This window comes from Chelonia mydas, chromosome 12 (genome assembly GCF_015237465.2).
Source record: "Chelonia mydas isolate rCheMyd1 chromosome 12, rCheMyd1.pri.v2, whole genome shotgun sequence".
In the NCBI taxonomy this organism is placed as follows: domain Eukaryota; kingdom Metazoa; phylum Chordata; order Testudines; family Cheloniidae; genus Chelonia; species Chelonia mydas.
In genome coordinates, this window is record NC_051252.2 from 36963041 (window position 1) to 36991032 (window position 27992).

Consider the following 27992-nt stretch of genomic DNA (forward strand, 5'->3'; position numbering starts at 1 on the left):
CACCATCCCCGCAGCTCCCATTGTCCACGGTTGCTGGCCAATGGGAGCTGCGGGGGCAGCGCTTGTGGCAGAGGCAGCATGCGGAGCCCCCTCTCTGTGCCTACACGTAGGAGCTGGAGGGGGGACAGGATGCTGCTTCCAGGAGCTGCATGGAGCCACGGCACATGTGGAGCGGGGTAAACTACAGACTCCGCTTCCCGGCAGGAGCTTGAGGGCCAGATTAAAACGTTTGAAGGGCCTGATGTGGCCCCTGGGCCATAGTTTGCACACCCCTGATCTAGTGCATTTAAAATTAGCCAGCTTGTGTAGGCATTGGGGAAAATAGAGCAGTTTCTTTACTGAACACTAGGTTTTGAATGCAAAGTATTTCTTGTGTAAGTTTAGACAGGCTATGTGACCCTGGGACCTGCCAACTGGCGGAGGGCACAGGTGGTGCATAGAGTTGTACAGGGATCCTGTGGGCCAGATACATGCAGTTCACCAAAGGGTGGCATGTGAGGTCTTTAGCAAGAGACGGGCTAGCCCACTGGTCATCATAATTATTGTGAAATGTATGTACCAATGATATTTAAGAATTATGTAGCAATGCTGAACAGGTTCCTTTCGGGCATGTGAAACAGACCTTTACGTTCCTGTCTGATCATACATGTATTGTCCACCTCATAACTCATGTCTGTTTGCCTACTGAGCCTGATGCTAATCAAATGATTAAAAATCAACAAGATAAAAGCCACAGGAAGAAGCAATCAGCAGGGCAGTGTCCTGTTTATGAATTAGGACTATGGGTTGTTAAATCATATCTAGGGGTATCAAGAGACACCATGGATCCTTCACTGAGGAGACAAGCTAACAGTGTGGTTGTCTTATGAAAAGAGCATCACACCCACCCTGGCACTAACATGGTGAAAGGACTTTGGGTGAGCTAGTTATGACAGTATCTTGTTAATTAAGTCTAGGCTTTATAATGGGTGTTATTTTATATGTAACCATTTGTTTCCAATACTTCCACTGGCTATTGCTTTAAATCTGTTTTGTTAAAAAAATCTATTCTTGATTTCTCTGTAAACATACCTAAGTGCTGTTTATTAAGCAGAGCAGTGATCTGAGGTAGAACTGGTAAGCTGAGGTGTACCATTTCTTTGGAAGCAGCAGATCCTGAGAGTGGCCAGTGGAACAGGGGCTGGAACACTCCAGGGAGATGCTTGCAGGGCTCAAGGGTTGGGGTGTGCCGATCACTGACCTGCAGAGTGACAGAGAGGCCTGTGAGGCCTAGAGGAGATTGCTTGTGTTGTCTGTGGCCAGTGGATTTGGGGAGGTGACCCCTGGTAGGCACAGCTGACACTTCTTCATGCTAAGGGTGGGTGGTAGCAAGGTGCCTCCCAACCTTGGGTATCCCAGAGAAGCATCACAGATGGAATGGGTTTATTGTGAACATCCACCATTAACTGGATTAGGCATTTTCTTTTAACCCCATCATCATGTGTAAGTGGTGGTTTGCAAATCCAAGTTTAAAATTAAAACACAAAACACTTTCACATCAAGATCTTATGTGCCAGCTTCTTGCTCCGAGCACAATATTTACAGAACTGCAACCATAGGAGTTTGTGCATGAACTGAACTGCTGTAATAGATACAGCTAATCATAACACACTTCACCAGAAACTAGCAGACAGGATCCAGAATAACTGAGTCAATAAGTCAGATGGCACATCGTGTTTTGTAGGGATGTACACATTTAGTTACACAGCTACATAAACAGGACCACTTGTCACTGGATTTATTTTACCATTGGTTTAGACTAAATTCTTACCTTGTGGAGTTAATCCACTTATATTAAGGAGTGGAACTTTTCCCCAAATTTCATGTCCAGTTCATTTGCATCAGTGACATTGTTTATCCTTTACCCATTGCCCAAAGCTTTCTTGTGCTTTCAGTGTGGGTTCCGAGAGCTCCTCCTTCATCCAAAATTTGCTCTATTTATTCCATTTCTATACAATCCTGGTCCTCTTTGGTGCACGGGGGACCTTGCTAGCCGCAGCGTAAGGACTACAGCATTTCTCCACCCTGTCAGCTAGGCATACTTATCTCTTTATAAGACCCCAGTGGAATGCTGTAGAGTGACGCTAAAGGCCAGTTCAGAGAGCTTATACTACATTACACAACGAATTTAATCTAATTACAGAAACTGAAGTTTGATATACTTAATTGGAACACTTAATTTAAGTTTACTACAGCTAAAGTTGAAAAAACATTTGCTTAATTAAAATGCATTGGCAAACTTATGCTTCATCATCATGTCCCGCATTAATACTTGCCTGTTGTGTAATCAGACTGCTTTAAAAACACTGCAAAACCGGAAACCTGAAAGTATATACGCTGTACTTCCTCTTGAAATAAATAGGGCGGGTCTGCTCTCATACCAGTATTTAAGTGTCGTTTGGATTTTAGGGTTAATTTTGCTGCTGCAAGTGCAGGTTACCAGCTCCCCTCTCTTTAGGTTAGGGATCACATGAGACAAAGTAGACTTGTTCAACAATCACTGTGGCTCACTTTAAAATAGTACCTTTTGCCTCATGGATTCAGAGCTACATAGTTGCCTTATTCTTACTGCACAGGATATTGCCCATTGATTCAGAATGACCATCAGCTTCTCTTCAGGGAAAGGTCTAGTGGGAGAACAGGATCTCCCAACTCTGACATCAATTCCTTTTGCAAGGCCCCAGTTCAGCAGGCACATGTCAAACTTTAAGCATGCAAGTAGCTTCACGGATTGCAATGGAACTATCCATGTTCTTAAAGTTAAGCACATGCTTGAATACCTTGCGGGATCAGAGCCTTAATTCTCCGTAGCTCAGTTTCTTCACCTGTATAATGGGGAGAACACCAACTGCACAGGGGTGGTGTTGGAATTAGTTCATACAATGCTTTGAAGATATAAACCAATATGTAAGGGCTAACTATTTGTATTACTTCTGACTGCTAACTTATTAGCTCTGTTCAGGTCTCCAAGTTATTCTGCAGAATCTTTGATGATGATTTGATTAACCAATCAATCCTCCATATGTTAATACTCAGACAGGGTGAGTTTGTCACATCAAAAGGACCTCCATAAGAAAGGCAAATAATGACCTGTATCGCAAGTAAATTGGCCTTTTGGTTATGAACACACAGGTTACTTCTATCAGGAAAACTGCCTTGATCATAAAAATCAGTTAGTCTACTGTAATCAAATAAGCCAATTCTCCAGAAAACATCTTGGATATACAAGTCTATTGTGTCTAATCAATTTCAGGCAGGAACAGTTAACCAGTATCTTAAATTTCCCGCTTTCACATCAACAAATGTATGTTTAACAAAATTAATTCAAATGGGAATCCACAATATCCATATGACATCTGAATCTTAAAGGTGCTATGGTATGGCAGGGTAGGACTGAAATTTCCTCATAGATTTCCTTCACAACTTCAGCTACAACCACCCATTTACTAAACTCTCTCTAGAACACTCCCACACCAGCATCTGTGTCCAGATACCATGATCAGCTTCAACAATGGAACTCTACAGATAACTATATATAAGAAACCCGTATATCACCACATCTACCTTCACTGATCCAGTAACCACCACAAACAGACTAAGAAATCAGTTATCTACAGTCAGACACTCAGATACCGCAGAATATGCTCTGAGGAGGAAGTCCAGGATATACACCTTAACACAGTTCAAACCACCTTCACCACACAAGGACACTCCACCAGCGAAGTAGATTCCACCATGGAACAGGCCACCCAAATATCCTGAGAGAACTTGCTTCAATACATAAATAAAATCCCCTGATTGCACAGCCCTAGTTGTCACCTACCGCCCAACACTGGAGCTCATACGGGCTATGTCAAACAATTACAACCCATACTCGATGGGGATCCCAACCAGAAAAATCTTTCCTGAGCCCCCTCCTTCTGGACTTTACACAATCCCTCAACCTCGCCACGCTCATCATCCAAAGCAAGCTCCCCACAGACTATGACACTCCACTTCGAAGCACCACCACATCCTGCCAGAACAACAGATGTGAAACTTTAAAACATATCTTCACTGCTACAGTGATCAATACTCCACAGTACACACCTTTCAAGATCCAGGGTTCCTACACATGCCAATCACAACACGTGGGGTACCTCATTCAACAGCCTCTATGTGGGTGAAACGAGACAAACAGTATGCTCTCGAATGATCACCTTCCTGTGTGAGTTCAAAGACAAGAATATTGTCACCTTTGGGTGAACACTTTTACTAAAGCAAACACTCTATACCTGACCTCTCCATCCTCATCATCAAAGGAAACCTGCACAACACCTTCAAAAGATGAGCCTGGGAATTTAAATTCATAACTCTGCTAGACACTAAAAATCATGGACTGAACAGACACACTGGATTTATGGTGTATAACAAACTACCCCTCCACCCTGAATTTTTTTCTCTTTTCTGGCTGGAGAGGAGTTAATAGGGCACTTCACCTTCAATGGTCCTTTGAAATGTGTGTTAACTACTTACACTAATAAATTTGTTAGTCTCTAAGGTGCCACAAGTACTCCTTTTCTTTTCACTTATACTAAACAATCTGTTCCACCTTGTATTTAGCTGATACTGTGAGAAAATCTGTCACACCTGAAGAAGAGCTCTGTGTCAGCTCAGAAACTTGGGTCTCTCACCAACAGAAGTTGGTCCAATAAAAGATATCATCTCACCCTCATGGTCTCTCTAATATCCTGGGACCGACAAGTCTACAACACCACTGCATATAAAGAACTGCAAAACACAAAATGTGAAGGTCAGGAAATTATGAGCTATAGCAATAATACTTAAGTATGTTCAGTGTTAACAAATATGCAATATTAAAAAAGGAACTTAGCTGACAGTTTCTTTAGGTGATGTCTAATGCTAAGTGTTGAATGAAACAGTAGAGTAAATGGATATTTAAAATGTACAGTCCTCCTTTCACACAGCTCAAGAGGACAACGAACCATTAAATATTCTTCAGTCAGTACTGCTTCTACACAGCCAAGTTCATTGTTTCAGAATTCCAATTCCAATACAGTTCAGTAGAGTCTTTCACAGCTTCACAGATCACAAAATGTTTGACATCTGCTTACGCTCTACACATGAAGAACCAGTTCATTGTTAGGGAGCAATTACATTATTTTATTGAAAGAAGTTTTGCAGAACTGAAAAAAACCTTAGTTACACAAATACACATGCAGATTCTCTTGTACTATTTTATTGTGTATATATGCACTAGTTGAATATTTTCAAAAAATACAGCAGCTAAGAACTTCTTTATATCAGGTAACTAAGAATAAATGCATTTATCCCAGGAGAATAAACCAAGCCTAAAATATTCCATGTTACCAGATGATTCAATAAGTAAATAATAATTATGAGCATAGGATATACTCATACATATGTTAAAATACACAGTGCAATAACTGCCAAGAAAATAAGTACAGATAATGAGGAACATAAGGTTAAAAAAGAAGGCTTTCAAACTTGACAGCAAATATGAATATTAAATAAGGAAAACCACTACAACGTTAGTTACATTATGAACACCTAGGATTACCAGGAAAAAAAAGGTCCCTTAATATGAAAAATGAAATTCCAGTACTCTGGTAGCAAGCAGACTTTTGAGAGATCAAGATAATCTCCCAGATAGGTATGCATTTCAAGGCAAGAAGAATTCTCTTCGCCAAGACTTGAGGTCAAAAACAATGCAGCTCAAGTATAAGTTAATCACATACTGAATAGTGGTCTGAGAATTCTGGAATGTAGCAAATATTTTGTTGCAAATACAGTCATTCTAACATTATGAAGCCACCAAACAGCTAGGTTTTTATCAGAGTGATATTTAACTCACAATAATACTCCCTGTGCTGAGTTTGCCATGTTACTGCACACAAGTTTGACAGTAAGACTGGACAGGTACTGCCCTGCAGTTACAATCCTCATTTCAGCCTTCCCTATCTTAATACCACTAACTCCGAGGTCATCTTTACCCTGCAGTAAATTAGTGCCACAGAAGTCCCCTCTTCCACCAGTTCCCAGGGGTATAAGCTGCATATTTCCAAAAAATGCGGAAACTTTTAATTACAGCTGTATTAAATAACTAAAATGGTCATCATACAAGTCAGAACAGAATTATATATTCACACCCCTTTACACTGTGATATCTAAAGTAAGTTAAGCCTTAAGATAACTATGTGGACATCTGTCAGACTTAATGAGCCTTGCAAAGTCATCATGAAATGTAATTACACACTATTAGCTAACACATCAAATCATTTGCTTTTTACCATGATGCTGGAGAAATGAGGGGAAAGGCTGATGTCCCTCTTGCTGCTCCGGAAAGAACAACTCTCCCTGGGTGAACACAATTTTGCAAGGCTGATATAATCACCATACACGTAAAAAATAAAAGTCAAGCTTCTACTAATTGCATGAACATGGGACAATTTACCCTGTAATTTAAATATATATTCTTTCTTTGCCACAGACACACAAAACCATATGAACATGTAAACACAGATGCAGACACAGTTTCACTACTACTTGTAACAGAAAAATCCCTGTAAAAAACTTGTTTATTGTGCTAAGAAAATATAACAACAGTCTTTAATATTGAAATCTGCTTCCAGATATTTTACACTCATCAGAGCATAGACTATCTAACTGAAACGTACCCCCTGACTGCAGCTTATCAGCTGCATAGCTAGCATGTGTGCACATGTTTACGATAGACCCCGAAGAACAAAATGTATTTTGCATCTATGTATATCATGAAAGCTGTATCAACTAGTGAAATAATCTTTGCAAATCAAAAGAGAACAAGAACTTGCTAATAACTCATCAAGGAAGCTAAAATGCTTAAGTCCTGGGTATGAAATTATCTAAAACCTGCAAAATCCATTCCACTGCCAGTGACTTAAAAAAAAAAATTTAAAGCAGTAACTAGTCAGAAAAGTAACTTAGAGAGGTGATTGTGGAGTTCTGACTTATTTCAAACTAATATTCACTCCGTTTTTCTACCAGAAGTAACCATTTTACAATCACTTCTCCCCACTATACCCATGTGAATATTTTAGATTAATTTAAGATACATTCAAATAAGATAAATTCATGGAGGATAGGTCCATCAATGGCTGTTAGCCTGGATGGGCAGGGATGGTGCCCCCAGCCTCTGTTTGCCAGAAGCTGGGAACGGGAGACAGGGAATGGATCATTTGAGGTTACCTGTTCTGTTCATTCCCTCTGGGGCACCTGGCATTGGCCACTGCCAGATGACAGGCTACTGGGCTAGATGGACCTTTGATCTGACCCAGTATGGCTGATCTTATGTTCTTAAGATTTATTTACTTATAGAATCCTAGTCATCACTAGCCTTTAAATGTAAATACAGCAGCATTAAGATTACAGAATACCGCAGTCAGCCATTTTTAACAGTTTAAAATATCACTCCCTTACTGGGAGAGTGGCCGTGATGGGGGAAGGTATAAAAGATACCTTTAAATGATTGATTTAAAGTTACTGTCATCTTCAAGTGTGGTTCCACTCTGAAAAGTAGTTGTAGGAATGGCATTGCTGGGCTTCATGATCACTTTCAATGAATCCAGGCCAAGCATGCTCAGTTTAAAGAGCAAAATGATGCTTTTCCCAGCTTGTTTGCACTGTTGTTCTAGCAGCGTTGGTCCTAGGACACGAGAGAGACACGGTGGATGAGGGAATATCTTTTATTGGACCAACTTCTGTTAGTGAAAGGGACACGCTTTCAAGCTACACTCTGAGTACCTTTCCCAGACCTGACGAGCAGTTCTTGTAGCTCAAAAGCGTGTTTCTCTCACCAACACAAGCTGGTCCAATAACAGATATTACCTCATCCACCTTGTCTCACTTTTCCTAGCTGTGAATCCAGCAAACTTCACCTCGTCTCCAAGAGTCACACTGGGATCTTTCATTCTCACGCATAATCATGCATATAAGTTGTTCTACAGACCAAATTATGCAAAAAGAAAAGGAGTACTTGTATGGCATCAGTTACTCCTTTCAGCCCCATGGTATTCAGATGATGCCCGCAGTGACATCTGTGCCAGCCACTGTTTTCAGTTACAGGTGACTGAAAGTTAATAAACCGTGCTGTTGATGATGCACAAGAAGGAATGGAATCCAGCTCAATTCCACCTAGCTGTGGGGGCTCTGAAGGGCTAACAGATGTGAAAACGCTTCAGTGCGCAGATCTGATCTGACTACGCACAGGAGAGCAGATCTAGGGAACGAGAAAAGCCATTTACACACACTTGCATTTTAGAATAGACCCACACTTTAAGGCAGATGGGGAAATTTTATTCTCAAGGCAAAAAGGCAATCAGCTAGAGGCAGGGTTACTGAAGGAAGCAGGGACAACACTAAGCCACTCAAATTAACTAGCCAAAAGCCCACACTCAAAATAAACAGAGCCTCCCACCCCTCCACCCCATCCCAAAGTGTTTTTGAATCAAATATGCAAACTTGAAACTCTGTCATAAGGCTCAAAATTTAGCATTGAAGGGCTAATGTACTGATCTCACTCACACCGAGTGACCTCAGTTATTGGAGTCTTTCCCATTTGCTAGCTAAGGTCAAGCTTTCTCATTTGTTTTCCAAAATGACTTAAACTAATCTACTCCATATAACTTCTAAGGTCTAAAGACAGACTTAGTTTCCATCAGAAATGAAGTGTTATCCATTTGTACACAAATTTCACCCACATGATGGACATTAAACAAAGTAAAATATACAAAGTAAGTGAAACATGATGAATATAGAGAAAACTATGGCTAGCAGAGGTAGATAAAAAAAGGCCATCTGGACCATACTTTAGGATCAGCACCACATTACTCAAGAAACTGTTTTCAATCTTTACAAAGTGTATCTATTTTCTTTTTGCCTATAGAAAGCGGTTTTCCCCTCCTCCCACAAAGTAATCCTACAGTGGACATGATCTGTTATCTATGAGAGACTTCTTTTTGTGCCCCCAGTTTGCTAGTGTTGCTCTGTTGGGGTTAGTAGTTTGAACAGAAGTCTTTAAGCAAAAGCATTTCATGAGATACAAACTAACCATGACATGGGATAGGGTGGTGAAACCTCACTCCCTTATTTTGCTTTAAATTCTGAAAATAACCCGATACATGCTATGAGTTATTGCTACTTGCTTTAGAAGTTTGGTAAAAAATAAGTATGTACTGCTACAGAAAAGCTGACCCACTGAAGGTGAAATGCCAAGCAGTAAATCCCAAATCCCTTCAAACGACTGACCATGAAATTCTATAGTGTATACACACACTACATACAGAATTTTTAAAAATAAAGTGTCTGTTAGTAACTTTTAGATAGTGTAACATGTACTGTCTCTTTTTAGGCTACCCTATGGGCTACGTAGGTGGGCATGTTCGCTGGGTCTTGTTTCAACATTCAATAGGTGGTGGTTTCGGAAGGATGAACGGACGGTCCGATTCATCAGTGGCTGAAGCGGGCGGAAGTTGTCTACCATCCTCTTTTCTTCCTGCCCAGCTGAGGTAAAGAGCAGCATTCGAAACTCCTCAAGCTGGGAATGAAAAATGGTGAATGAGTGACTTAGCAGTCAGAAGAACAACCGGAGTAAAAGGAATACAGGATCACTCAGGTTTGGAAACTATCAGAGCTTGCACTAAACTCAGGTACGGAGAGGTCTGGGCATTAACTTGCAGCATATCTTCACCACCTGCTGGTAAAGAATATGTTCTCAACTATATCAGTACAAGATATGAACTGCCAATCATCTGTCATCTTCAGGTGAACTACATCTTTATTCACTTTTTATTTCTTGCCAATCACAAAACAGCGACGAGTCCTGTGTATTCCTGGGTTGGATATGCACCACCTTTATATAAATCTTTCTGTACTTCAGCCTTCTTAGATTACATCCTGCCTGCAACTTCTGTCCTCCTAATTCAGAAACACACATGTTGATGCATGGGAAACAGTAAGTTTCAGCAACAGTCACAAGTGTTGCTGCTAGCTCTCAAAAACCAGGCATCCAGCAGATGACGTTTTTAGTAGTTTCTTTAAGCCCATAAGGGAATTAGTGACCTGTTCTCTGTCATTAAGGGATGGGATTTTTAGGGAGAGAAAGGGAAGAGACAATACAGAAGAGTCTGAATTGAAAAAGGAACACATTACACCTCAAATTAAAGTTTTCTTCTTTGCTCTGTTATACCTTTCTCTTCCTTTCAAGTCACTCTGTAACTCTTGCATTCCCCTTTGTGTAAAATAGAGCCATATGCCCATGTATACTCCTATTCTTGACAATTTGGAATTTCTGAATTTATTGTTGGACATTAACTTCCCACAGAGTTTGTATTGGGAACAGACAGTCTTGCCATGTGTCATTGTAAAACCCTCAATAACTTGGTGAAAATGAATGAATTTGCTTTCAGTGCCTCCTAAACTAGGAGGAATTGTCAGGTCAGATCATGTGTCATTCAAATGGCACATTTTCCCATTTTCCCTAGATCTGAAACAAATCACTTTAATTCAGAGTGGTAGCCGTGTTAGTCTGTATCAGCAGAAAGAACGAGGAGTATTTGTGGCACCTTAGAGACAAACAAACTGTTACTCACACCTTCTTGTCAACTGTTTGAAATGGGTCATCCTGATTATCACTACAAAAGTTTTTTTTCTCCTGCTGATAATAGCTCATCTTAATCGATTGGTCTTGTTAAGAGTTGGCATGGCAACCCCCATTTTTTCATGTTCTCTGTGTGTGTAAAAATATATATATATATCTTCCTACTGTATTTTCCACTGCATGCATCTATCTGATGAAGTGGGCTTTAGCCCACGAAAGCTTATGCTCAAATAAATTTGTTAGTCTCTAAGGTGCCACAAGTCCTCCTCGTTCTTTCTGCAAACACTTTCATGCCACAATAATTTGGCCATTCTTGATGCATGTTTCCTTCGATGGGTGGAGAATACTGAAGAGTGCCAGCGAAAATTGTAATTTTAGCCTCTTGCTGCTCCTAATCTCTGTGCCTCTTCTGCCAGTTTGGAACTTCTCCACCTCTATTTCATGCCAAAGAGCAGTATTAAACTGGCAACTTGAGGCACTACAATTAACAGCAGCAGGTAATACACAGTGACAAGAACCGGATGAATGTTAGAGCACTAAGTATAAATATCAACCTAAAACTGCCAAGTTCCTATTTGAGGTGGCTTGTAAATAGCCCATTTGTGGGCACCCTTTTTTTTTCTTTTTCTTTTTTTTTTTTCCAAGACTGTCGCTCTAACCAACTATTAACAAAACAATCCCTCAAAGGGCATTAAAAAAAGCTGATAAGCTTTGAGCTCACTGCACCTTCAGCAGTCAGAAGAAACCAAAAAGCAATTAGGGACTCTCCCCTTTTTTTTTAAATATATCCTTGGAACCGTGCACAAGGGGAAGGGAAGCAAGGGTGTGTGTCCCCAGTGCTCTGTAGAAGATTCTGGAAGTTTATAATACAAGTGCCTGGATTCCACAAGCATGAGCATGTATAGGCAACGCTCACTGCCACAGGAAGACACTGAGGGCAAGAACTTAGCAAGACTCCTAAAAGAATTAGACATTTCTCTGGATAGTTAACACTATCAAAAAATTTTGAAGAGCTATTAAACGTCATGCTTAAGCCAATTTCTTAGATCAGGATGAGACCTCTTTATGGGGCAGATTATCCCACATCTGCTACTGTGAGGTTCTTACACCTTACTCTGAAGCATCTGATGCTGGTCCCTGTCAGACACAGGTTATTAGACTAGACAGACCTTGGGCCAGGTGGCAATCTCTATGTCCTCCGCCTTACTGGTAAGTAACTTCTCTTTCTGTGGAGTGTTTATTTCCCCCTCTATCCCAGCAGGCAATAAACCATCTTTATTAAAAAGCAAGCTATTAGCATGATAAATACCTGATTTTGATCAACTTCTATTGGTGTCTTCTTAATAATCCAGGTGACAGATTCAGTAAGTGGTGGAGTGGTCAAAGATCCATCATAGGTCCAATAATCTGGGCATGATGGCACCAAACAGGAGGGGTCAAAGACATCAAACTCAACAATTGCATCCTAGAATCCAAGAAAATTCATGTATTAAATATTTTAACTTCTGAAAAAAAACCTAGAGGATATATTTGAAAAATCTAAACAGTGATAAGATTAGGAACAATACAATTTGTTATTATTGATTAAATGCTGTTGATATTATTAATGAGCAACCATAAAAAAAAGGTTAAGCCCTTAAGTCCACTTTCAAAAGTCCTGAGTGTGCTTTGACTTCAATCACAGGAGCAGAATGCTCAGCCTTTTGGAAATCAGGCCACTTACTTGGGAACCTAAAAATAAATACCTATTTTAAAAAATGTCAGCCCAAGATTATTTCAGTTTTATATGCTGAATGTGTATACACTCAGAGTTGAGCATTCTGTAGAATGTTCTTTTCAATGCACTGGAAGTTCTCTCTGAGCACGCTTGGTCAACATTTATTTAGAGGGGCTTTCATGGCATAAAATATATATATAAATATTTTTTTTCTCTGGAGAAAATTCTCTCTTAGAGGGTCTATTACAGGAAGAGATGAGGAGAGATTAATAAGACTGTGACTTTTCAGCTTGGAAAAGAGATGCCTCAGGGGGCATAAGATAGAGGTCTATAAAATCAAGACTGGTGTGGAGGAAGTACACAAGGAAATATTATTTACTCCTTCTCATAACACAAGAACTGGGGGGTCACCAAATGAAATTAATAGACCGTAGGTTTAAAACAAACAAAAGGAAGTATTTCTTCCCACAATGCACAGTTAACCTGTGGAACTCCTTGCCAGAGGATGTTGTGAAAGCCAAGACTATAAGAGGGGTAAAAAAAGAACTAGCTAAATTCATGAAGGATAGGTCCATCGATGGCCATTAGCCAGGATGGGCAGGGATGGTGTCCCTAGCCTCTGTTTGCCAGAAGCTGGGAGTGGGCAACAGGGGATGGATTACTTAATGATTACCTGTTCTGTTCATTCCCTCTGGGGCATCTGGCATTCGCCACTGTCGGAAGACAGGATACTGGGCTAGATTGACCTTTGGTCTGACCCAGTATGGCCGTTCTTATGTTCTAAGAGTGATTGCAAGTCATTGGGTTGATATATTTTCAGTACTCTCGGAGGCAGGTCAGGCATGGGTCAACGTAGGCTCAGGTTCAAGGACATTTGCAAGAAGGACTGGAAAACTTTCAATGTTGACACTGCGAGCTGGAAAGGCACAGCTAGCAACATGCTACACTGAATCACTGCACTTTATCAGGGAATCAAAGAGGTCACTGATAAAATGCGTAAACAGCACAGAGCCAAGAACCAATCCCTGCAGGATCCCACTGGAAACACACCCACTTAATAAAATCACCCTTAATATTAGCTTCCTGACTGCGAAAGTAGGGGCTGCAGAGACTTCAAAGTTATGCTCAGATAAGAAATCCTGACTGTAGGCTTTGATTAACAAATGTACACAGGAGAAAAATAATGGATACCAGAAAATCTAATATCACAGACAGTAACCACTGACTGTCTCTCTTTACAGCACTGAGTGATTCTCTGAAACAGTTGGCTTTTAGTTACCATGTGAACATTTTTTAGTAGTTTGGATTTGTATCAGAGGTCCTCAACCTTCAGGTAGGGAAAATACTAAGCATGTGTCATGCCCCTCTGGAAAGATACAGTCTACATGCTTTTCTTGATTCAGGCAGATTGGAAAGCGATCACATAAAATCTGAAAGGTTAGTGATTTTCTCTACTTGAATCCAACAACTTTCCCTGTAGTTTCAAAATGCCCTAACCTCAGTCCAGTCCCCAACCCACACACATCAATGACAGTAATAAAGAGTTTATTAATGCCTTGATGCTATCAAAATATTCTGTATGTTGATAAACTCACTAACAATAAGGATAGTGAGATGCAGTGGAATATTTAAACATTTCATTTAAAAATATGTATTACCTTGTGTTTAACTGCTGGTAACGCATCTACTAACTTCTGTAGTCCTGCATGATGAGCTCCCAGCTGCATTACACAGATATAAATGTGTAAGTCATCAAGAACACATTACAGAAATACCCACCACAAGAAGTTTAATAAAAAAAAGTATATATATTTTATCTGTTTTAATTTTTAAAAATTATATATAAAATGCATCACTACAGATGCAGTAACAGTTTACCTTCAAAAATACTCCTATGACAACCAAACCATTATTCTCCATGATAGCTTCTTCAAAGCTTGTGGACGTGACAGGATTCCAGTGTACTAAATGTAGCTGAAATACAAGTGAATGACAATTTCACACACATACACCAGACAGACAAACAGAATCAAAACAAATGCAGTTTCTCCTGGTCTCTGTCCTACATTTGACCCTTGACAATTTGAGATGTATAGCAGCTACCTTAAAAATCAAAAGCCACACAATGGGAAACAAAAAATATACTTGAAACTAGTATTTGTTTCTTTAGCTGCTTTTTTTTAAAAAAAGAACTAACCTCAGCCCCATACTTTGCATTTCACAGAAGACTGATTTGGTTTGTGGGTGACAGATTACAAGAGTGTTATTCAAAGGTGCAGAAGGAAGTTAGCTGCATTAGGCACCTACCTCCCCTTTGTGCCTTTAAAAATCAAATGGAAAATTTCTCTCATTATAAGAAAGAGATGAGAGATATAGAACAGACAGCTCTCCTAAGGTTAAATCCACCCCAGCCGAAGAGCCAGCCCAGCACAAGACCTATCTGCACAACTTTAAAGTGCCACATAAGCCTTATCAATAAGGAACTTAAGTCTTGTGCTAACTCTCTACATGGAGGTTAATTTGACATCTTATTCATAGTCTAGTTTTTAATAAATCTCAAATTACCAAACAAATAAGCAGACCCCACTATGGCATCATCAACTGGGGGGGAAGAAAGAGGAAGAAAGAATCATTTTCAAGTCCATCTCCATTTTCGTTGAATAAAAAGAAAATTATTTTCACATAAGTCACACTTTCCTCTCTGAGCCTAATGGGTATTTTCTCCCCTAGTCCCACCTCCTTTATTCACTGCTCTCTAATCTTAAATTTCAGAGTAGCAGCTGTGTTAGTCTGTATTTGCAAAAAGAAAAGGAGGACTTGTGGCACCTTAGAGACTAACCAATTTATTTGAGCATAAGCTTTCGTGAGCTACAGCTCACTTCACCCGATTGTAGCTCATGACAGCTTATGCTCAAAGAAATTGGTTAGTCTCTAAGGTGCCACAGGTACTCCTTTTCTAAGCTTAAGGCTTGTCTAGACTAGAAAGTAGTACTGCTTGAACTACGCTGATATAGTTAAAGCAGCAAAACATCTCCCCTCCCACATGGTGGATCCAGTTATACTAGTATAAAAATGGCGTTTACACCAGTTTGTAGGCTGCTGGCCTGTTCACTCAGCACAGGAATGACTGACACCATGCCCAGAGTCTGGTTCAGGCCCTTCCGAATAAGAACGTTCAATACAATTATCCCTTCCCCACTAACCCATGATCTCCTGAAGGATCCTTACTACTCCCTGTGACGCTCTGTACCTCTGGGGAACACCCTACACCCCCATGTTCATCTTTATAAAATGATTGTGTGGTATCCAATGGAAAGTTTGTCATGTTGGGTGTCTTCGGAAGGCTCATAATACACGGAGCATGGTTGTTAAATTATTGTTACAGTTATGTTATAATTTAATGTATTTAGTTATGAGGCTGAAAATGTATCCTCATGGCTTAAAGCGACTGAACCACTGATCAAAGGGGAGAACCTGGCTGAAGAGCAGCTAGCCAGCCTGTGGTGAGAAGCATCTAAGTTTGTAAGGACATTGAAAGTGTTAAGATCAGCTTAGAATGCTTTTATTTCATTTGACCAAATCTGACTTGTTATGCTTTGACCTATAATCACTTAAATCTACCTTTATAGTTAATAAGTTGGTTTGTTTATTCTACCTGAAGCAGTGCATTTGGTTTGCAGTGTGTCAGAGACTCCCCCTACATATCAATTTCTTTGTTAAATTGATGAACTTATATAAGCTTGCAGTGTCCAGTGGGCATAATTGGACACTGCAAGATGGAGGTTCCTAGGGTTGTTTCTGGGACTGGAGATATTGGCTAGTGTCATTCGCTTGCAAGTAGCTGGGAGCAGCTTACATGCCAGATGAATCCGTGACCTCCATGACAAATTTGCAGCCTTAGTTACAGTTTATTCCAGTCTGAGAAGCAAAATAAGCTCTACCAGTGTAAAGCACCCTTATACAAGTATAACTACATCCACAACAGAGTTCATAACAGTATAACCATCGGTTAAAAAATATCATTCTCAACCATCATAGTTAAATCGGTATAGCTTTTCTAGTGTAGACCAGGTCTTCGTCTCATCCCCTCTATTTTCTCTTCTACCCTTTCCCCTAAATGAGAGTAACACAATTTGGGCAGAGACACAGTCCTACCATCCAAAGCAGCATGGACAGTAACAGCAGTGACATTTTGTTGCATGCCAAGCGCTCATTCTGTGGCTTTCATTGTCTGCATTCAAAGAGTGCCATGTACCAGAAAAAATGCGTTACTGGAATTTTCATTCAAGTAACCAACAACCAATTTTAGGACCACGTGCTTTTCTGGAACGTATGGCAGCTCTCGGCTTATTAATGGGACAATGGCTGAACTTTGCTGCTAACTAGGACTGACGGTTACTGGTAAGCAGCAGTTCTGTACATTGACCACAGCTCTGTACTAGCTTTCTAGGCAGGATTAGGGCTGGAATCACTGAGTTCTAGCCTCCTCCTTGTGCAAATATCAGATAGGAGTACCGTTCAGCATTCCTCCCCGTACCTCTGCTGGGTAGACTTTGCTGTCAACCATGTGCTCTGAACCCCATTCATTTATGGCTCCCCAGTGGAAGTGGAACTGCTTTAGCCTGTAATGATTTTCCAAGGGTCCTCCCATAATTACTAAAAAAGAAAAAGAAAAAACAGAAAAACAGTTACATTTAGCTGATAACTGATTTAAAACTGCCTCTGTGACATGTGAAAATAATACAGCTTTCTTCTCTCCTTGCATTGTATTTACCCAGGAAAGCTCAGATGCAGCAACTGCTTTACAGTGATGTTTTCCCCTTGGTTAATTTTACAGATCAGTTCACTAAATCATCTCAACAAAATTGCTTGGGGCAAGTGTGAGACTTTAATTAGCCCACAGATGAACTCAAGCTAAAGTTAATTTATGACCTCCCATTTTATACAGTAAACAAAGCTTCTTCACCCAACTCCCTGCAAGGGAAAGAATCTTTACAAGTTCAACCAGGATTTGTCTGGCAGTCATGGTGGCTATACATAACACCTTCTCTGAGCAGGTGCATCAGAAGTGGTTCACTGGGTTTTCACTGAATATTTACATCATCAGGACTGAAAGACAAAAATAGTCTCTCCATCTATGACACGATCAGTGAAACCTGGAATTGTAGGAGATACTGGAATTTCTCAGGTGACAATACAAACCATGAATATCCTCCAAATTCTTATTCTTGTACCAATACAATTAGTACATTTTGGCAAACATACAATTTTAAATCTTTTTTAAATGTTACAGAAGTTTAGAAAACGTGACTCTGCAAGAACTGTGACTGACACACAATTTTAGAATATCAGTCCAATATTAAACTATTTCCAAAATGCAAGTAAATATGCTGATATTTTGTATGTTGAAAACAATTTGGGTGCTGATCAGGAAGAATCGAAACACTGTCTGCATATGTGCAAAAATCCAAAGCTTGTTGAAGTTAGACTGTATTATTTACAAGTGATATTTTGAATTGGCCTAGGTCACAATTGAATGTAATTCTTCTTAGCCTCATCTTTATTAAATTATTAAAATAGCAACTCAGAATTTAGTTTAAGTAGGCGATAGACTTTTTGTAATTGGTATACTCACCAAAACTCAAATTATGTATCTGGTTTTGAATTAACTCCTGATGTTTACCTTTTTTCCTGGTGGGAATGATTCACTGGGTCACTCCAGATTAAAAGACAGGATCCTCCTGATTCTAAATCCCTTTTTGCTAGTCACTAGATCATAGCACCTTCTAAATTACTGGTACCAATTACATCTAAAGGACTATTAACTAACATTATTATGTGCTTTACAAACTGATTTACTGATGTTAAATACATAGTACATAATTACTATTTTATATCAAACCACTATATGGATTAATTAATCCTAACCTCACTCTTGGAAGGAGGGGAATTAATTCTTTCCAGAGGAGGAGAAAACTAAGGTAGAGGGATTAAAGCCCAAATTTTCAGAAGTGACCAATGACTTTGGCTGCCCAATTTGTAAAACCTTGGGCCTGCTTTAAGCGAGCACCACAATGCCATATCATCCACTGACCTCAGTTAGAGTCATGAAAGTTCAGCATTTTTGAGAACGTTAGGCAAGTCACTAAAGACAGAGCAGCTGAGTGTCAGAACTTGGATTAGAACTCAGTCATTCTTGGATTTTAGTTCCATGTCCAGTCCACTAGACAATGTTGCTTTTCCAGCCATAGTTAAACCAGCCCAACATCTTGGCCTTGGCCTTCCAGAGTAGGTGTACTCATTTTTCAGAGCAAAATGCAAGACTCCCCCAGCAACCTTTCTATACACCGGGGGAAGCAACTCTAGAGGTCAGAGTACAGACCAGGAGTCACATGACTCATTTGTGCCAAAGACTGACTATATGACCACTGGCAAGTCACTTGTCCTCTCTGCTGCTCAGTTTCTTCATGTGCATGCTAACACTTGCTCACCTTTATACACCACTAGGATCGGGGGGAATAAAAGGACTATGGTCTTGATCCTCCAGCATGGAAGCCAATGGGAATTTTGTCACTGACTTCAATGGTAGCAGGATCAGACCCTATATAATACAAGGGTGTCATTACTAACAGAGATAGTGATTTGTTCACCTCCTGGCTAAAGGAAAGACACTTGAAAACAGCTGATGGAGCCATGTCTTTTTAAGAAGAATTTCATGCATTTGCCTCAAACTTCCACTCACACTGTAAAATCCTAATTATTTGTTAAAGGAGCAGTATACCACTAAGATGTACAACTTGACATTTAACTCATCCAACACCCCAAGGCTAGTTATCTCAGCTATTTCTTTGCATCAGTGAAAAACTGAACATTAGTTTTAAAATACATTAAAGCTTTCTCTCTTCGTTTTTTTAAGAGGTTCAGAGGAGACAGTAAAGCACAGTAAGTATAATGAGAGCGCACCGGGGGGGAGGGAATTAAGACCCCACTCCTATAATGACCTCCACACCTGATCCTATTTGTACATGTGCATCCGTGAGTACTTAGACTCATGCGAATAGCCCCATTCACCTACACAGGTTTACCCACGTGAATAAAGTTACTCACAAGCATGTCTATTTGCAAAATCAGACCCTTATGATGGACATGATAGATAAAGATAATAAACAGGGTTTACAATCTCTTTCCAGTCACTGACATTTTTCGGTTTTTCATGGCCTACAACAATGCTGATTGGTTTTACAACACCACACTTTAAAGGGACTCCATCTTTTTTTTTAAAGCAGCAGCAGCTTGTCTGAAACTTTTTTTTTAAACCTAGAAAGAGAAGGTGGATGAGATAATATCTTTTACTAGACCAACTTCTGTTGGTGAGAGAGACAAACTTTCAAGCTCAGACAGAGCTGTTCTTTAAACTGACAGGTTTCAGAGTAGAAGCTGTGTTAGTCTGTATCTGCAAAAAGAAAAGGAGTACTTGTGGCACCTTAGAGACTCACAAATTTATTTGAGCATAAGCTTTCGTGAGCTACAGCTCACTTCATCGGATGCATTCAGTGGAAAATACAGTGGGGAGATTTATATACATAGAGAACATGAAACAATGGGTGTTACCATACACACTGTAACGAGAGTGATCACTTAAGGTGAGCTATTACCAGCAGGAGAGCAAATACTTACCAGCAACCACACACCACACAACAGAACCACTAACCCAGGAACCTATCCTTGCAACAAAGCCCGTTGCCAACTGTGTCCACATATCTATTCAGGGGACACCATCATAGGGCCTAATCACATCAGCCACACTATCAAAGGCTCGTTCACCTGCACATCTACTAATGTGATATATGCCATCATGTGCCAGCAATGCCCCTCTGCCATGTACATTGGCCAAACTGGACAGTCTCTACGTAAAAGAATAAATGGACACAAATCAGACGTCAAGAATTATAACATTCAAAAACCAGTCGGAGAACACTTCAATCTCTTTGGTCACTCGATTACAGACCTAAAAGTTGCAATTCTTCAACAAAAAAACTTCAAAAACAGACTCCAAGGAGAGACTGCTGAATTGGAATTAATTTGCAAACTGGATACAATTAACTTAGGCTGGAATAGAGACTGGAAGTGGGTGGGTGATTACACAAAGTAAAATATTTCCCCTTGTTTATTCCCCTCCCACCCCCCACTGTTCCTCAGACGTTCTTGTCAACTGTTGGAAATGGCCCACCTTGATTATCACTACAAAAGCTTCCTCCCCCACCCACCCCCCTGCCAACGATGGTAATAGCTCACCTTAAGTGATCACTCTCGTTACAGTGTGTACGGTAACACCCATTGTTTCATGTTCTCTGTGTATATAAATCTCCCCACTGTATTTTCCACTGAATGCATCCGATGAAGTGAGCTGTAGCTCACGAAAGCTTATGCTCAAATAAATTTGCTAGTCTCTAAGGTGCCACAAGTACTCCTTTTCTTTCTTTAAACTGAGTAATGTTACAAGTCCATTTCCATCCAATAGATGGCAGTGGTGCATATAAATAACCAGTACATTACATACCTTTCCCACACTCTTCCGTCCGCCCCCCACCCCCCGACTTCTCTTCATTCTCCTGTTCCGCTTGTCTATAGCACCCAATGGCAGAGCTAGTCTCCTCTTTTGCAAGAGGCATGTTTTTGTCTCAGCTCAGGAATTCAGCATTTCTGTTTACCTTGGATATGCCCTTCTCTTTTCATCATTTTTTACTTTTCTTCAACATTTTCAATCTTATTTCAGCTCCATTGCATTTGTATCCATGTTGCTTTCACCTCTCTCTCTCTCTATTGCAGCTGAATGATAGAAGCTGGGAGGAAGATAAAGCAGAAAGAGAAACCAAAGATAGAGGAAGAATAAGAGAGTGAAAAGCAGACTGTGGGGGAAAGAGGGAGAGAAGTTTAGAAAGTTGAAAGGTATATAAAAGAAAATCTGCCCAACTAAAAGCAGAACAGGTTAGAGTTTTCGTGCACTAAGTACAGTACAATAGGATGGATAATGAACTTGTGCTGCATCTAAATAGTGCAATTATCCTAGACTGCTCCACTGTAACTAGAACACTAATAGAATTACACACTACACTGTAAAAACATGAACGTGCTACAGTGTGATTTCCTTGTTCAATGTAGACCTGGATGATGGATTAATATACAACAATATTACATTTGTGAAATAGTGACATGGGTTGTTATAACTTCAAAGAGGAACCTGGAAAGACACAGGGGTTTCAGAAATGGTGTACAGAAGTTGTAGCAAATGAGGTCTACACACGAAGTAGTTACATGACAGGCATTGCAATTTGGCCAGTAGAGACGTTTTAGTACGCACAATCAGTTTGGGAGTGACTTTAGGATCTTCTGTTCCCAAAGACAGAAAAAAGGGAGTGATCGTCATCAAATGACATGAGGTGTTAACACTTGCAAATCTCTGCTAATAGCAACTGAAGTGCAATGCACAAATGTTTATGACAATAAGGAGGGGCAGACAGGTGCTTGACACTCAATTTTGAGGGGAAATGATGGCTCAGAAGGACTGGATAAATAGAATTCCCACACTTCCCTCCATCAGGAGATCTGTTTCTGTGCTTGTAATAAGTGAGAACAGGGACAGTCTCCACTTCAGCATCTGAATCCCAACACTGCAAAAAAGCTTTCTGTAAGGCTATTATTTGGGCAAATTCAGGACTTGTAAATCTTCCTTTTCTTGTTAACCTGGGGAATCCAGCGTTCAAAGAACCCACAATAACGGATCTTTTTTATAACATTGTTTTCTCAATCCCTCTCCAAACATCAGCCAAAAAAAGTGTTGGTATCATAGAAATAAGATGTTTACGAATATAGCACTGGGACACCTTCCCCAGAGTTTTTCTGACAGAAGTATTAAAAGTGTGAACCTCCTAAGCTAGAGATGTTCACAAGCATTTTCCGCCTGCCCCACAAAAGAGTCAAGCCTTTCCTGCACTGGAGAAATACTCATCCCAGACCACCTGTCATTCTAATTGGGAAGGTCTGAACTCATCCAGCTCTAAATATTATCTTTCCACACTGACAATTTGGATAACTACAGCGAATCAAATGCTATCCAATATCTGTGACCAACTGCTACTACTTAACAGAAGTTATTAAATATTCTATTCATACCTAATTGTAATAGAAAACTGCACTAATACACTTTTGTCAAGTAGATTTTAAGAGGATCAACGATCAAAAACCTTCAGTTTAGCAGTAATATCTTGAATTTAAACTCACTTGAATTTTCAGTCCAAATTTAAAAAATGTATCTTGCAGAGATAAAGCATTTAGCTACTATCTATTGGTAGAGCTTGGAGATTTTTTTTAAAGCAACTTGATCACATGTATTTGCTTACCACATTATCAAATCAGCATTATTTATTTTCCTCAAGAGTTTACTCAGATTAAATAGTTCTAACAGAACAATGTACTCTTCAAAAAGGAACATGAACCTTGCTGGCTAATTATCTCAAATGCATTACTTTTATGTTAACACAAAGAGATAAACAGCCGGATTATTTCATTAATGTTTAATTCCAGAATTACAATTTTAAAATCAAGTACATTCATGCAAGCACTAGCTAAAAAAGACAATGAGATAAAATCAAAAGGAAGGACATAAAGGCTTGTGCAATAAGTGTAGAAGGTTTGCACAAGGCACAACTGAAGCCCTTAATACAGGGCAGAACCAATGCATTGTGATACTGATTACAATGAATCCTTGCTTAGAGAGAAGCTATTCCGTAAAAAGGGGAGAAAAGGCACCTTCTTTAGAAGAGGGTTATACTCTAAGTTGGTTTTCAGCCTTTGTTTTCTGATTCTTACTGAGAGAGAGAGACAGATCTTACAGTATGGCATGGACAGGATTTTTCAGCAGCAGACGGAAATAACACATTAACCTGATCTTGTTGCACTCCTTACCTGATTTGTCTGTGGAATCGTCAAATTCAACCTGGAATGAGTACCCATTATTCCAGATATAGAGACATGTGTCTGGGTCATAGTGGATTTTCAGGGGCGTCAGTTGAGGGTCGTAAACACTGTCTCTCCACTGGATGTTGATTGGAGACTGCCGAGTGCCCCCCGAAACTGAAAACTCGCTCTGCCAAAGCGGATGCACTAAAAGCAGAACCCAGAATCAGTCTCTAATGTGTTGTACAGAATTTATGACAGAATGTTAGATCTTTCTGGCAACAGAAAGTGCCTCAGAATAGCATATTCAAAGGCTAGATTCACATCAGCTGGTCTATAAGAAAATAAAGAAAACAGTACATTCCCACTTATATGACTCAGATTTACCCAGGGAAGTGTAGTAACTTGCTTCACAGCTGTATCTGTCACAATAATAAAGCTATTCAAAGCAATTTTGTTTTCTCTCATTTGTCAGGGATAAATTTTTCCTCAATTGCCAATAAATTTACATAGGTCTTCTGTTTCGCTACTTAACATATATAGAGCTGTGTCATGCCACTTTATTTTTGCTTATGTGTAGGCGTGGCAGGATTCAATTTTAATTTGGAACTATCAATAAAATGTGGATTTCAGGGGACACACTGAAATCAACAACAACAAAAGTCAGTCAGTAACAATCAGCATACCTGCAGGGATCAGGTATCACCCCCATGCAGGGAGCCCTCTGTAGCCCTGCTGATACAGGAGTGAGTGAGCAGGTCCATGAAAGCAGAACTACAGAGCTATGTTGCCTCAGGGCCGGTAACACCCATTCCTTGCAGGAACAAGGGGTGGGGGAGGCTGTGTTTGGCCTGGCCCAGTGGAGAAGAGACCCCTGGTCAGGACTGCATGGAGGATGAGCCCCCAGTTGTGGGAGAGGCCATCCTGCTGCTGAACAGTTCCTGCCAGGGGATGGCTCCCACACTCCCAGCTGGTGGGTTAGCGAGTGAGCGGGACGGTGACACCCTATCCCTACAGGCACAAGGTGAGGGGAAGGCTATGATCCTGGCCTGGTGAAGCACTGACTCCCCAAGCCAGAACTGCAAGGAGTAATCAGCGTTGTCATTGTCCCTGGGAGTGGGGAAGGCCACCCTGCTGCTGAATGCCTCAGTCCCCAGGCAGGAACCATTGAACAAAGGGATGGCCCCGTAGCCAGCGAATCCTCCTCCTTGCGGTCCTGGCCAGAGGTTTCTGCTATCCCCCACACCTTGTGCCTGTATGGATCTTGTGTCACCAGGCCCTCGGCCAGGCAGAGAGCCCTCAGCAGGTCTGCAATCACCATCCACAAGTGTGGAGTCAACTCTAGGCAGGAACTCTTCAGCAGCAGGTTGACCTCCCCTGCAGCCACGACTTGTCATCCTCCTTACCGTCCTGCCCAGGGTCACTGCTCTGCCAGGCCAGGACTTCTGCAGCCTCCCCCACACTTCGTGCCTCAGTGTTTTGGGCCTCTCTGCTGCACAGGGAGTCCCCTGCAGTCCCATGGTCAGCAATGCACTACCCCATCCCCCACAACTGTAAAAATAAAGTTAAAAATAGAAAAAAAAATTGAAAATTGAAAAAAATCATCACAATTAGAAAAAAAAATTGAATTCTGCCAAGCCTCCTTACATACCAGTATGACCAACTGATATCAGCTCAGCTCCAGAGGCAGCAGGTAAACTGCCAATTCAGAACAAGAATATTCTTTGGAGGGCTCCATAAAAACTGGGTCTTTTCCCATCACCCTCCTCTGTTTATGTGGCACGTGGCTGGAAGTGGATCCCTATTAAGCACTTTTAAAGCACTTATTACAGCATCATCACTGATCTCACAAGGTGGAATAAAAAGGCAGATCTTTGTGCCTGCAAGGAGCCCCACTAACTGCCTAGGCAGATCAACTCGCAGGATCGGGACCTACGCATGTACTCAATTTCCAGAGAATCAGATTCAACTCATGTAAGGAAATGAGAATCAGGAGGCTGACAAAACCTGCCTGGATCTGGGAAGTCGCAGGTGCTAAATGACTGAAGGACAGTGGTTCTCATAGTCGATGGATCCCTGGAGGTCCACCGACAAATTTCTGGTCATCTACCAATTGGTCTGAAAATTAACCATAAAAATCTTGGAGGTGAGATGGGCTCAGATACTTTATTTAAAAAAATTGTACAAATTTACCTGCCTTATTTTCTTCTATGTGAAAGGAAAGCTTAAATACTGTAACAGACCATTCACATGACAGGTGACTACACTGTTTTCCCTCCAGCCCCTCAGCAAGAACCTGGGCTCACTGAAGGTCACTGCTCCTGAGGAAGCTTGCAGCGCTGCAGCTCACTTATACATCAGCCAGTCCCCAATCAGGACCTCACCTCTAGAGCAGGGATTCTCAAACTGGGGATTGGGACCCCTCAGAGGGTTGCGAGGTTATTACATGGGGGGGTCACGAGCTGTCACCCTCCACCCCAAACCCTGCTTTGCCTCCAGCATTTATAATGGTGTTAAATATATTAAAAAGTGTTTTTAACTTATAAGGGGGGTCTTACTCAGAGACTTGCTGTGTGAAAGGGGTCACCAGTACAAAAGACTGAGAACCCCAGCTCTAGATGAAATGCACACATTTTTCTCCTATTATTGTTAACACTGTTTCTGGACACTGTAATCAGGAAAAAGAAAAGGAGGACTTGTGGCACCTTAGAGACTAACCAATTTATTTGAGCATAAGCTTTCCTGAGCTACAGCTCACTTCATCGGATGCTCAAATAAATTGGTTAGTCTCTAAGGTGCCACAAGTCCTCCTTTTCTTTTGCGGATACAGACTAACAGGGCTGCTACTCTGAAACCTGTAATGGGGAAAGTGTAATTAACAAGCTGCTGTAAATCTCAGCCACTTCCATGTAACTTATGAAGAACAGTCAGTCTATCAAAAAACGTGGAACTTCAAACGTGAGTTTAAAATTAAACAGAGACAGAAAAAGTGGTGATGTTAAACCAGACCCATTCTGCAGGAGGAGAAGAATGTTGTTTACAAGGGGGCTGAGCCTGCGGCTGCATCAGCCCAGGATGTGATGGGGGAGCGAGAGACCTGCAGCAGGGAGGCTGAATGCCTCCACCCTGGGTGTCGGGCCGTGCCGAGTGTGCGGGGTGCCCTGGAGACCCCAAGGGAGGGTGCAGGGTGCCCAGGGGAGGGGCCGGGGTGCAGGGGCTGCCCCGGGGCAGAGCGGTTCAGGGGGCCTGGAGGTTTCCAGGGGACAACAAGTGCTGGGTGCCCCCGCAGGCAGAGGCTGCGGCAGGATGCCGGGGGGTTACCGGGCAGCGGGTGCAGGGTGCCTCGGGGGGAGGTCCCGGGGACCATCCCGGGGAACGGGGGCCCCCGAGGAGGGACTATCCCGGGCCGAGGGGGGCCGGAGGGCTCTGGGGCGCATGGCCGGGGGACCCGGGGGTCGGACTCACGGGCGTCGCGGAGGCGGTAGGAGGAGCAGGCGGCCAGGCTGCAGGGCCTCGCCCCGCGCGGCGCGGCGCAGGGGGCCGCGGGCGGGCGGAGGCGCTGGGCCGAGGCCGCCAGGGCCCTTCGCAGCAGCTGCAGCGGCATCTCCGCGGGGCCGACAGCGCCGCGTCCGCCCTGCGCCAATCCCGGCCCCGCCGCCGGCTCCCCGGGGCCGGGGCCGGGGCCTGGCCCTGCCTCCGCCGGGCCCGCCCTCCCCGGGCCTACGCGGCCGCCGGGCCCGCCCGCTCGGCGGGCGGCCAGAGCCGAGGGCGGGGGGCGGAGCTGGCAGCCCCGGGGCCCTGGGTGGGAGCTCGGCGCCCCTCTGGCCTTATCCATAGAGTGTCTGTGCCCCTCTCTGCCGCCCCGCCTTGGCTTGTCCTGCCGGTAGATTGTCCGTCTGTCTGTCTGTCTGGCCTGGCCTGGCCTGGCCCTTGCACTCTCATTGTCTGTGCCATGTCTATCTGGCCTTGTCCCGAGACCCCCCCGTCTGTCTGTCCCTCCGTCTGTCCGTCCTGCCCCTAGACCCTCCGTCTGTCCATCCTGCCCCGAGACCCTCTGTCTGTCTGTCCCCGCGTCTGTCTGTCCTGCCCCGAGACCCTCCGTCTGTCTGTCCTGCCCCGAGACCCTCCGTCTGTCCGTCCTGCCCCTAGACCCTCCATCTGTCCGTCCCCCGTCTGTCTGTCCTGAGACCCTCCGTCTGTCTGTCCCCCCGTCTGTCTGTCCTGCCCCTAGACCCTCCGTCTGTCTGTCCCCCCCTCTGTCTGGCCCTGCTGGTAGATTGTCTGTACCCCCTGTCTGTCTGTCTCTGGCTTCCTGTCTGTCTGTCACTGGCCCGTAGACTTTAATTGCATGTTCCTCCATGTCTGTGCCTTTGATTCTCGCCGTGCCTACTCCTGTCCTGTTGTCCTTCCCTTTGACTTTTCCTCTGTCTGTCCTACAGTCTGACTCTGAAATAGAGGTTTTACACATTGCTGCATCGTCCCCCAGAATGATAATGTTGTGGCAGGTCATATCCCACCGCAGCGCAGTCTTGCTTCAACAGTTGAGATGCTTCCGTGCATGTCACAAGACGAGAAAGTCTGGACAGTCCTGCAAACGGTAGGCCAGGTAGCAGCCTTGCTGTG

At 42.2% G+C, this 27992-nt stretch overlaps 2 protein-coding genes across 3 annotated transcripts in view; one reads left to right on the forward strand and one right to left on the reverse strand.

Moving 5' to 3' along the window:
- Positions 1-5262: 5262 nt before the first annotated feature.
- On the reverse strand, positions 5263-27071 carry CA5A (carbonic anhydrase 5A). The gene is made up of 7 exons (XM_037877650.2): positions 26835-27071; positions 23379-23576; positions 16951-17069; positions 14292-14387; positions 14072-14134; positions 12006-12161; positions 5263-9634 (listed from the first exon to the last, which is right to left on the reverse strand). The coding sequence occupies exons 1-7, from the start codon at positions 26971-26973 to the stop codon at positions 9455-9457; spliced, it is 951 nt and encodes a 316-aa protein (XP_037733578.1). The 5' UTR covers positions 26974-27071; the 3' UTR covers positions 5263-9454.
- Positions 27072-27163: 92 nt separating this feature from the next.
- Positions 27164-27992, forward strand: part of LOC102936124 (BTG3 associated nuclear protein) — a 420839-nt gene continuing 420010 nt past the window's right edge. Inside the window, exon 1 of one of the 2 annotated variants that reach the window (XM_037877649.2) lies at positions 27164-27966. The gene's annotated coding sequence lies outside the window, so the exon portion shown is untranslated. The remainder of the gene's footprint in view (positions 27967-27992) is intronic. The other variant, XM_037877637.2, reaches the window with a different exon arrangement.